The sequence below is a fragment of the Haemorhous mexicanus genome, chromosome 21 (genome assembly GCF_027477595.1).
Source record: "Haemorhous mexicanus isolate bHaeMex1 chromosome 21, bHaeMex1.pri, whole genome shotgun sequence".
In the NCBI taxonomy this organism is placed as follows: domain Eukaryota; kingdom Metazoa; phylum Chordata; class Aves; order Passeriformes; family Fringillidae; genus Haemorhous; species Haemorhous mexicanus.
In genome coordinates, this window is record NC_082361.1 from 1,570,413 (window position 1) to 1,583,051 (window position 12,639).

Consider the following 12,639-nt stretch of genomic DNA (forward strand, 5'->3'; position numbering starts at 1 on the left):
CAAAGCCTGGTAGAAAACTAAATTATTCATGTAGTATTAAACCTTTTTGAGTAGTCATTATGTACTGCATAAATAGTAGCAGATTTGTTGTCACTTCATACTTCTGAAGTCAAATGATCCCTATTATTACTTTATAGAGAAAATTGAGTCATAAGAACAAAGCAATGTAACACTAGTTCTCAGTGTTACATTTGAAGCCTCTCAGGCCTTGATTCTCACACTGATAACTATGCTGTAAAACTTTCCATGTTCAAAGCACAGCACTTTAATATTCAGCATGTCTAAAAATAAGGTTCCATGTTTCTTATTTCTGGCCCCTGAATGAGAACAGTCATGACTGACTGTAAAACTGGGCAAGCCCCCTGACCAAGCACCAGGTCACGGTCTAACTGAGCAGCAGAGGCAGGGATTGAATTCAACTGCCCAGAACCTCCCTCAACAGTGGAAACTACACCATCAATTCCCATCAACAACTGCAGAAGTGTTCTCTGTCCATCCTGACATCATGCACAATCACAACCCAAAGTCTTACTGAGTTTTGTTAAGATCCTTACCAAATCCAGAAGGTGCATGTCGCCACTCCGAACGTCTTTCCCACGGCTAAGGAGAAGGCCAAAACATCTGCAAAGCCAGGCAAAAAATGTAACTGCAAAACTTAGACATGCTCATAAACAAACCATTAACATTTCTTATCTAAGTATTTGCTGTCATCCATCACAAACAGCCTATGAATCCACTGACAAACATCAACAAACCTTGACATTTGTGAAAGCAGCATCAAGCATGTCCAGCAAAACAATGTCAAGCCAACATCAAAAATGTTGAGCAAGATTTCAGAATTATATTTACAAGATGGTTTTACCCTGATTACAGCCTGGAAATTGTTCCATTACCTTCGTTTTACTAATAAAGTCACTGCTAACAAGGATTCCTTATACCACAACAACACTTGGCCTGCAGTCTTCTGCCCTTCCTTTGGTGGCTTTTTTCTGGTTTTTTAGACATAGAATTTACCCTTCAGTATGGACAAGGATGAAACACAAGGACCTCTTTTATGATTTCATTTTGGCCTTTTCACACAGACTTTTGGCCCACACAGGTATGTCCCACTTCATCCTCAAGAGAAGTGTGGCCCTAAATCACACAAATGGAGCATCCACAGAACAATTACTAACCTGCTCCCTCAGAGGCAAAATACTAACATTAACAGATAAAGAATCTTAAAAGTTGATGACATTACCTTTCAATAGCAAGTTCTTTATTCGTTGTCTGCTGCACATAAATCACAATCTTCTTATCAATGCCTTGGCGGAGTTTGAAGCATTGCCTGTCCTTGTCTTTGGGAACTGCACTGTTATTCATCAGGAAAGAAAAAAGAATTCTCAATTTAGCACCACTCCTTGCATATACCAAACCCAGAATCAGACACTGGTGCAGCTCCTTACGCCTGGGATTCATTTAAACTAGAATAGGAAACTCTCAAAAGGGGAATTTAGGGACCACCTCAGCCTCACACTCTCTATTCACTTGCTTTCCAACAGAACCATATACCGCATAGAAGAGAATCTCTACCTGAAATAACCTTTCCCATCATCTTCTTTGATTTCCAGAGACACAGAGAAGGTGAAGATGTCACTGTCTGGAGTCTGGGGGGTGGCAGTGGCAGAGAGTGGGGTCTGTTTGGCAGAGCGCCGGAAGGCAGTGGCAAAGCTGTACAGGATTCGGCTCACCTGCAGCCAGAGTGCACAAACATCAGCTGAAACCTCCCTGGACTTTCACTAACTCACAACAAATTGTATGAAAACAATTCCTTTTTAACATCTAATCAAGTGTTTTTCTGCGCTTCTCAGGATAAACTGTTCACTGTGCATTCTTATCCCATAACTAATGGGACAAGAATGCCCATCGTTTGTTGATGAACGAATTACATTACTTCTAAAGTGCCTGAAAAACTTCATTTACATTTCAGTAATATCACTTACATGTACATAATTATCATGTGACAAAAAGCTTGCACTTACAGCCTCTTGGATTTCACACCGGAAGACATGAATCCTGAAGAGTTCTGCATTGTAGTGGCTTTCAGTGAAAGCAAAGCAATCACTTTCAGGGGTCCCATCGTGCCCTCGTACACAGAAAAGGATTTTATAGATTGGATAATTTGCTATTTCTGTGTTTGTCTGAGGATCTAAAAGTCTGTTAAAATAGAGAGAAGGGAAAAAAAGCGAACTTGCACCTTATGAAGAATTATTTCAGCCAGACATAACTTGCAAGCTTTAACAATTTCATACCTCCTAGAGAAGTACACCACAAAAACTAGATCCCATCATTTACTGCAAAGCATGACCACCATAACAACGTTTAAATTGAACAATACAAAAAAATACAATGCCACAAATGTTTCCACCAATAATTTCCCCACAGTTTTCAGAGATTAGTCTTCCAAAAGTAACCCTAATATTTGGCAGTGGACAGACCCACCTCTGTCAGGCCTCGTGTATCAGACATTTCCCAAACTACTTTCCAGGCTACTTCCAAAGTGCTCATCAATAACCAATCCCACTATGGCTTTGGTGATAGCTTGGAGTGTTCAGTAAACAAATTCAAGGGATCCCTTTTCACAGATGTCCGTAAAACCCACTTCTCCCACTAAAGAAAATCCAAGCTGCTCAAGTCTCCTGCCAGGTAAATAAACCATCAGCATAAGTGTTTGCTTTCCAAAGGAGCCAAGATGAAGGCAGGCCCCAGAGCAGCGAGCCCCGTACCTCACGGTGCCCTCGGAGACGTTGGGCACGGACAGGGTGACGTCCAGGGAGATCTGGCACTGGCCGCGCAGGATGGACATCATGCGCAGCGCCTCCACCTCGCTGCGCGGGGCGTTCACCGAGGCGCAGCCCAGGTAGGTCAGCTTGCTGAACACCACGCTGTCCTCGTCGGTCACGGGCGTGAAGGGGCTCAAATCCTCACAGTCTAGGGCAGCACATGAAGGGGAAGGTCAGAAACAAGGCAAGGCACCGCAAGGGAAGTGTCAGACACCGGCTGCCCACTGAATAGAAGACAAGAGAGGCTAAACAGAAAAGCCAGGCCAGGTCAAAACACTATAGGAAAGCCCTGTACTTATATTTTATACAGCCAGGCAAGTAAGCTTAATATTTGTGCACACATCTCAGGGCTGGTATAGCAGTGTTTTCAGAATACAGGACAGCTCAGCAGATACTAACTCTTGCATCACATACATAACCTGGAATTTACTGCACTAAGTGATTATAATCTGAGACATGGGGGAAGGCTACTGGCCACTCGTGTACCTAAATTCTCTTCACTTTCCCCAAAAAATCCAAGGTCATAAGAAACTACCAGGCATTCCTCCCCTTTTTTTCCTAACCTCCTTGGGATGGTTTCACTGGCAAGCTCATTTCTGGTTTCTGGAGTCCTGCCACCGACACTGGGTTAATGGTAGAGGATGCTGACGCTTCAAGGACAACAGGTTCTTCCCCATCTCCATCAGTTCTGACTTCTCCATGGTCCCGGTCACTGGACTGATCCTCCATGGGTGGATCCATCAGCACGTCCTCCAGCTCCCGCTGCAGCTGCTGCTCACTTCCATTCCCCACAATCTGAGAGCCACAGAGTTGGGACACAAAAAAGAAGAAAAGACTGTTCAAACAACAAAAAGCACCCCTCAGGCACAGGGTCATTCATACTGCTTTTTATTTACCAGTCAAAGCAGCAGTCAACAAATTTAACCCAGTTACAACCATAAACACAAACAGCAGGGTGCAAGTGCTTACCAGCATGGATTATATCCTTCTTGCTCTAGCAAATCTACCAGCTCAAAGCAGGAATTTTCTAGCACTAGGAAAAGCAAGGAGATTACTTTCAAACTAGTCTTTAATCACTAACTACAAAGACTACCTTTGACAGAAAAACTTACAGATGCCCACAGTATGGGCTAAAACAATTCTCAGATTAACGCCAGAAAGGGACAAATATAATTAAATATGTTATGTGCTTTATGGGCAAGACAGTAAGGTTTCACAGGAAGAGAAGCATCTGGAACAAGATTATGACATCATGCTGAGGAGAAGCAACAGCATCGCTTTGTTTCCTAACGCTCAGCTGCAGTCTGACTTTGAGCTCACTGAAGTCAACATGAAAGCATGAAGCCACCTCAACAGTGTGAAATAAGGTCCTGAAGTGGAAAGGGAATGAAGACATTCATTTCAGGAAGCTCTCAGATACTACTTCTAAGGAAACTCTGTCCATTCCTCTGCAGTTAATAGGGAAGTGACTGAGTTTGCAGGGTAATTTACCAGATCCCATCAGCGAAAGATACTTGCATCTAACACTTCTGCAGCTGCTGGTGGCTATTCCTGCTGACACCAAAACTCAACCCTAGGAGCACTTCCATATTCTCACCTCTCTGTAAACTCACTGCTTTAACATGCTACACACCCGCTACTAAAATCCAAATTATTCAACTAGCCCAAAAAGTAATAATCTAGTGACTGGTTTCCTACAGAATCTAAACAGTAACAACACGAGACATTTCTGCTCTTGAAATTGACACAAACAGAATGTCACTTTTTGTACAGATTGAAATGCACTCCTGTGCTGGGATCACCTGCCAGGAGCAGGACAGGGTAACTGCCTTACTCAGCTGTACACCCACAGAGAGAGGCATCTGTAACCTGCAACTAGTTACAGAAATCCACACATTGCCATTTTCCTCCCAATAACTTTCGAATTAATTTGCATGATTCATTGTGGAAAAATCTTGCCCAAGCATGGGGTCATCAAAGGCAGAAGGCTTTCAAGCATCAGGTTTATTATTCAGGTCTTTGCAGGCAGTCATCAGAAAGATGATGATGGATGATGACGATGATGATGGAAGATGCACCATGTTCCTTTTCTGTATGGAGTTTATATGTTTTGCAACAAAATAGAATTAATTAATTATAGCATCCTGTCAGCCCCTTCAAAGGCTATATATCAAAAAACCCTAGAGTAACTTCTAGTTTACAGAACCTGTTCTCCATGAAACCTGAAGTTAAAACTCATTCTGGTAAAAATCTGCATCTGATACACCTTTCCTCACAGTCAACACTTTGGTTTGGGAAAGGAAGGTGAAAAATTCATATCCAGTAAGAACTACATGTTGTATTAGTATTAATATAACATGCACATGAAAAATGTTCTATTCTATCAAGATTAAAAGCCAAAAAATCTGAACTGTGATCTACTCTATTTGGTAAAATAATCAGTATGAATAACATATCTAGATGTTACATCTATAAAACATGACCTTGAAAATAAAATTTGCCAAAAATAGTAGTGACAGGTAAAACACAAATTCAAGCTGTTTACAGAAAATAGGCACGTAAAAATAAAAAACCCATCTCATAGATATTCCAAACATCATCATCAAAACCCCATTTAAAAAGCAATTTTAACTAATTTCTCCAAGAAAGCTTTCCTTCTCAGCCCAGACTACGCTCAAAATGAACTTTAAAATGCACAGTAACCACAGTTCTGGACTAGAGGAGCCTGCTGTTCTCCTAGCCCCAAGTGCAACAAACCAGCTGCCTGCACACCGAGGCCTAAAACACAAACCAAGGTTAACTTCATGTCAACCAAAGTTCCTTATGCACCCATTTGGATTCCCCACATCAGGGGAACAGGGCACACAAAGGTGTAAACGTGCCTGAAACCCAACTGCAGCCCCAAAACCAGAGCCAGCCTGGCAGAACCAAGGGCAGAAGGGAACAGTAGCAGGTGCACCTGATCAGTGCTTGAGGCTGAGCAAAGAAACCACTACCCTAACCATGGCTTTCTCCAATTCTCACAAAACTCAAAACTGATTTTACTTAGCCTTTAACTAGGAGGTAGCAAACTTCCATTAGCACAAGAGGGGATTTGTCAGAACTGTGATTTATTCCCTTCTCCTGACACATGGGCTGCCACCTCTGCTGGGAGAGGTCTCACTGTGCCAGGGAGTTCAGAACCCCTGCTCCACACTGTGCTCCAGGAGCAAAGCTTTCCTAAATCAGCCCAGACCCACTGCCAGTGGGCACGAGCAGACACAGGAACAACACTGGAAAGCAGAGACAGCAGGCAAACTGGATTTCTTGTTTAAGATAGAAAATTGCCATTAATCACTCAGATAGCAGCCAATAACCAACAGCACGTGCTCTCCACACTGGAATCCTGAAAAGCTCAAGGTGAATCACTTTGTTCAAGGCTGGTGCTCAGTCCAGGCTCCAAATTCATAAAGAAGCTTAAGACCTGCAAAGCTCTGTGGCATTCAGTGCCAAAGTAGAGAACAGCATAACTTTATTTTACAACTGATGATCAGGAGGCAGCAGAGCTCAAGTTCTTCCTTCCTCATCAAGAGAAACAGCACACCTGTAGCCAGCATTTCATAAACCACTTCAGAGGCAAACAGTGATATAAATAGCTCCCATGGGGAGCAAGAAGTGTTGCAGACTATGACATTTCATGCTTCCAAATTTTCGTTGGGGATAACAGGATGGAACAGAGAAGCTGGTTGACACGAGCATGTCTGTCTCCTGGGCTCTCAAATGATGCTTCAGGAGCTGATTACAGACACTGCCACAGAAGCATTCTCAAGGTAAGTACCACTATGAGACTACTCTGAATTCCTAAGTATTGATGCTGATCCTGATCTTGATGTTGCTGGTATCTGCAGCACTGAGAAAGACAAGCATGAGGCTACAGCCTTTCAGCAGGTTTCACAGATCACCAGGCTCCATGCTTAAGAAATGTTCACGTTTTTAGACTATTCTATGATGCAAAGTGACATCTTCTACAACCACCATAAAACATAGGTGAACTTTTTTGCCAGCTTAAGCAAAAGATCAGTTTTGAGACTCTTAACTGATAGAATTTGTTTGAAGTCTTAAGTAAAAGAAAAGAGTCACTAAAACAGCATGTCTTGCCCCAGACTCAAAGGAACACAAGAAAAACAAACAAAGCAGTTGGGAGGTAAAAGCAAGAAGTGCAAAAGCATCAAGAAATGTTTGATAAAGTCTCTGTTACAACTACTGCAAAGGAAAAGAGGAGCACCCAGTCCAACAGGCAGAACACAGGATTTCTTATCATCTTTAAAGACAAGAGATGCAGTTGTAGACAGACATCAGTTTCTTCCAATGGTGGAATATCTCTTTCCATCTCCCACAAAGAACACACTAACTCGACTCACTCTAGGGAAGATCCAGTTTTCAACACATTAAAGTGGTGGAATTTGGAGTGATTACCTTACTTGTGCCACTTTTCTTAAAAACTGCTGAAATATAAATTGGGATGGATGTTGCTCTAAGTAGCAAAAAAAAAGCAGAGGGTGACAAGGGTCTCTTGTCAGAACAGCACTTTTACAAGTGAGAAGATGCCAGTGCCCTTCCAGCTCTCACAAGCCTTTCACAGAGAGCTTGTGCTCTCTGATTCATGCCAAGCTGTTAGTTTTAACTACTCTTCTACGTTTCTTAAAGAGAACATTTCACATTGGGGAAAACTTCAGCGTATCTTTTAATCTGAATCAACAGATACAGTCAAATCCATGTATGCTAATATTGCTTTCCACCTGAAAGCTGCGATAAAATCACAGTTCCATGTTCTTGACAATCAGCCTGTTTCATCCCAAGCACTTTAGGAAGAATTCTGCAAAGTGGGGAAAAAACCCACAGCTAGTGATGGAGAGAGCTCTTACTCAAAACCTAATTACCACCTCTGACATTAGCAGTGAAGAAATTACTGACAAAACTGGTTCTTGAATACGTTCTCCCTTCTGTCAAGTTTTCCACAACAAAGAAGTCCCTCTTTAAGCTCTCTATGGTTAGTTTGATTTAGAAGAACAGGGAACAAACTCAGGTTATTGGTTCTTACCTTCAGTCCTGTTTTTTCATCATCACTACCATTATTTGTAGATGGTGTTTCATCCCCTTGCCTGGAAACCAAGACAAAATCTTCACTGTTAAGAGTGGATACCGAGTCTGAAGAGACACTGATTTTTCCAACAGAAGCCTTGTCATCCATGACTTAAAAAGGAAGTTCGATTCATGAATGAGATTAAATATGTTATAAACTCCTGAAAAACAAAAATCATAAAAATACTTATATAAAACTTCATGCTAAATGCTCAAATGTTTCTTTTCAGAAACCTGCTGACTAATTACAAAAACTAACTCATCTGACAGCACAACCAAGCTCCAACTCCTCTCTCAGTGCACACTCAAAGTCCTGCCCTCATCTTGCTAAGCAGCACATGCTATTACAGCATTGCTTTCCACAGCTCACAAAAGGGAAGTTAATAAAACTTCTTGCAGTATTTCATGGTTATGCCAGTCACCACTTTCTACACATCACACAAAACAGGGCCCTGGAACATACATTCCACTTGCTGACAATTAAGGCCAGCACAATAAAGTCCATTTACTTCCTTCAATTAATACCTGCCTTCACCTATGTTCATGCAAAAGTTACTTTTACTTATCAGAGCTGACTGTATGCTGCAGTCACATTCTTTTCCCCCAGGCAAGAGTTTGACCTAACTCCTGATATTTTGCTCTGAAACCTTGGGACATAGAGCATTTCATGAATCTATGCTGAATCTTCTGTACTATAAGGAGCAATAAAAGCAAAGACTTCCAAGAAGCAGGAAGAACAGCGTAGGCTGGCTCAGTACTGAGAAGCAGAGCCAGCAGAGGATTTTAAAAAGCTGGAACTGGCACTGAGAGGCATTTAAAGAAAGGAACAAAAGGTGAAGTTCAGCTGCACACCTTGAACTCTACAGCACAGATTCCCAGAATCCATGGCTCAAAACAGACTGCTGTGATAAAAAATGGGTGATTAAATTTCCCAGAAACCCAAATATACCCTTATCTCAAAGGCTCGGGTCTTTACAAACTCCCAACATAACCAAACTCAAATGCTTTTTCAGCCTCCAATTTTGCCTTCCAACCTGGAAGCACCATCCCAACCTGGCTTCCAACAGTGCAGCCAAAAAATGGAGACCTGGCACAGCCCACAGCATTCCTGCCTGAACAGGAACAACGCACCAGAAACAGCAAAGCCTGCTTTTATTCCTATCAATGCCCTCCCCACAACCATGAATACAACATGAAATCTGCCAGGAGGACAACTTCTAACCAATTACCAATCTAATCACTCAGTGATCCTGGAACATGTTTCAGAGAACAACTGAAGCAGAGTGTAAGAGGAAGAATGGATGTGGTTTGTTCATGAATGACAACACACCTGTGATTACTTGATTTATTTTCAAAATCATGTGTGGTACTTAGATATCCTTTTCAAAAACATTTTAAGATCCACTGACTTCCAGTGGGAATTACTGGCTGGGAAATGTAGGCATTTTGAGAAGTTCTACACACTGTATGTCGATCTGGCATTAGTAACATGTATCTCAAAGGTAGGACAGAGTTCTTACTGTTAAAGATACTTCTTTTTTAAGAATTCATATTAAAACATTTCTATAGAAGTTCCTTGATGCACCATCTATACAAGACACAGATCTCTGAAAATACCTAAATCAAAGATCTTGAAACACAGACTAAAAATAAGCATCAAACACTAAATGCCCCTTTGGCTTTACTGTTTTCATTCAAACAGAACAAACTCATCTTCCACACTGACAGCAGGAGTAGAGAAGCAGGCTTTGATCACAACCAGCTGTAAAGATCATCCAGGCAAGGATCACTTTAGCACTTTATTTTGGTATAGTCTGTCTGTCTTGAAGTGCTAATTTCTCCTATTTCCCAAGTGTTTCAATGTGACACCTTTCCCCAGCATCACCTTCAATTCAATACAAGTTTCCGTGTGTGGTGTAGGGAGGTGTAAACAAACCCCATGCAGATCCCGGGGTGCAGCCAGCCCAGCCTAACCCCACAGCAGTGTCACAACACACCATTGCAACACCAGGCCGTCCCAGGCAGCCCAACTTTGCCAGTCTAACAGTGAAGTCTCATTAAATTACACAAGATAGGAGAGCACAGGAAAGGAGACAGTGGAGCAGGCAACTGAGAGAAGCTTTTGATGTAGCAGCAAGCAAAGCTCAGATACCCAGCTGTGCAGGAATCAGCCACAGGGGTTCATTGGATTAATGCTCAAACACTCGAGGTGCAAAAGTAGTCTTCAAATATTAAAATATTGCCTGAAGTTAACCAAAATTTCTATATCCTCATACTTTGCCTTGCATGGATTTAATTTCCTCCATTCCTGCTATCACTTTGTTCCATAGAGGTTACCACAGGGATGATTTTACCTGAATCAGAAAGCTCACAGTGGCAGAATCCCCACCAGAAGGCCTCCAAGCCCATTAAAATAAGGGCCAGCCTAGAAGGGCACACATCAAAGACCAGCAGAGCAATTATGTGTGGCTCAGGAATCAAACCCCAAGAACAAACAGCAGCAGTGACAGTGCTCTTTAGCAATACCTGCAATTGGTCTCAGACCCAAAGCTTTCTGCTCTCACAGCTTAGGACCAAAGACCTCAGCCAAGCACAGAGCTCAAGTTCTGATGTCCCTCAGAAAGCCAGTGTCTCACCCCTACCATGGAAAGAGACTTTGGTTTGTTTAAGCATAAATAAAATAGGAGCTTTTGAATTCAGCACAGTTCAGCTCCTGACACAAAACTACACCACAATAAGGTAGTATTTGCCTGAAGGTGTCTTTACACCTCCATGGGAGACAGAGTGTCTGGGTAAAACACGTACAGAGAGGCAAACTTCTACCAACCTCTTTCCTCGCTCATCTGTGTAATTAAATGGGTGTTCTGGCCTCTCCTCACACAACAAACTATTGGAGAAAGTTGCAAAATGAGAAAGACACGGTTGGCTCTTGGGTCACTGCTTTCAGTTTTACTTAAAATTCTGGTTCACTGTGAAATTCCCCTTCATTGCTGTTACACCTTACTCTCTACTCAAGAGAATGTGCAGAGGAACAGCAGAGACCCCATTCACTATGATTAAAAACTTAAACAACTGGAAAGCAAGCCTACCAAAAGTTCAGATTAGTTACACACACTCATAAAAATTTATCTTTTACTTTCCCTCCCTTTCCCAAATATTTGACACCTGACCTGCAACTTGTGATCAAAGTTTTCCTTCAAAGTTCTGCCAGAATGCACTTAAAAGAGCTTAAAGCAAACAGTATATAGAAAAACAGAAAACCAGAAAACCTCCAGTTTTACATTACTTGAAGAGGCTGAGGCTTGAATGCCACCTTGAGACACGTGCAACAAGCGAAGCACGGCACTTGTAACTATAGCTGGTCTCACTGCATTTCCAAGGAATACTCATAATAATTTCTGGTGCTTAGAACATCCATAACCACACAAAAAGAGGGTGAATGGAAAAATCAATATTTTGGGCATGAACTTCTTCAGTCTGAGAGTCAACAGCAGATGTAGCATCCTCAGCACGGAATTTACAGGGACATACAGCACAAAAATAAGCTCTGGGTTTCCAGGGCAGAAAAGAGAATAAGCATGAGAACAGGTATGCAAACCAGAGAGGAAAAGGTTTTTTCCCCATTCATATCTTTCCCAGCTTTTGTACCTCAGCTGCAGTTCCCAAAGTGATTCCACAAAGTTCTGATATATCTGATGCAGAATGCACTAGATAAAGAACAATACAGCAATATTAACTAAATTACTGATGAACAGTAATTCATTTGCCTTAAAAAGCAAAGTCAGAAAGCTTGCCATGCAAAACAAACTTATATCCTCTATCCTCCAAAATATGAAACCACTAAGTATAGTGTTAAAAACAATGGAAAATGAGAAGGTGAAATGCAGAAAAGATACTGAGGTGGCTGAAAAACCTAAATATAATGTATTTTCTGTTTCTATTCCTCTGGCTCTATGCGCAGTTTAACAACAAATCCAGTTTGGTTCAATTTAAAGATACAAAGTTCTGCTTTGCAAGAGTTCATCATTAGCATCTTAGTGTGGGTGAGCAGTGGAATTTGTGGCAGAGTTCAGAGGCTTTACAGAGCACTTTGCAGAGCTGTGTTATGACAAAGAACCCAGCATTCTGTAAGACTCTGAGCTCCTACAGGCTCGCACAGCTGTGGGTTTTTCTACCTGTACAATTCACCTAGTGCACACCTGTTGTTTTAAAATACATTGCAAGTCCTGAAAAAAGCCTGGAGAACACTCCAGGACAATGCCTGTGTTTCATCACAGCTCTGGGAAAAAAACCCAAACAAACAGTATAGAAACAATCAGTAGCAATCTTTTTTCTTCTCACATACCACATGATTAGTCTGCTTAATCATGTCGGATCTTTACCCACCTTCCCTGTGCAACACATACTCTCAAATGCAACAAGAAGTCCTTGGAACTCAAAATGAAGCAGGAGAGCCAGAGGAATACTGCATGTGAAAATACAGATTTAGGATGACTAAAGAGTAATTAATAAAAAATAACAACTACAAGTCTAACTTTTCCTTTCATTTTACAACACACTGACAGCCACAGATGTTCCCACTAATTTCAAGAGCCAGAAAGAAAAAAGATATTGCTATTTGGAGATAATGGTGTCTCTAATTCCACCCCTCTCCTCACAGATCTCGGGAAGAAGAGTGAATCACTAGACACTGTAT

The 12,639-nt window shown here is 41.7% G+C and overlaps 1 protein-coding gene across 1 annotated transcript in view; it reads right to left on the minus strand.

Moving 5' to 3' along the window:
• RABGAP1 (RAB GTPase activating protein 1) overlaps positions 1–12,639 on the minus strand; it is a 60,874-nt gene that overhangs the window by 46,333 nt on the left and 1,902 nt on the right. The window contains exons 2-8 of the mRNA XM_059865469.1: positions 7,903–8,104; positions 3,386–3,617; positions 2,766–2,970; positions 2,022–2,196; positions 1,573–1,730; positions 1,241–1,351; positions 555–621 (exon numbers count right to left, since the gene is read on the minus strand). Of these exons, the coding sequence (XP_059721452.1) occupies positions 555–621; positions 1,241–1,351; positions 1,573–1,730; positions 2,022–2,196; positions 2,766–2,970; positions 3,386–3,617; positions 7,903–8,052 (1,098 nt within the window). The 5' untranslated portion in view covers positions 8,053–8,104. The remainder of the gene's footprint in view (positions 1–554; positions 622–1,240; positions 1,352–1,572; positions 1,731–2,021; positions 2,197–2,765; positions 2,971–3,385; positions 3,618–7,902; positions 8,105–12,639) is intronic.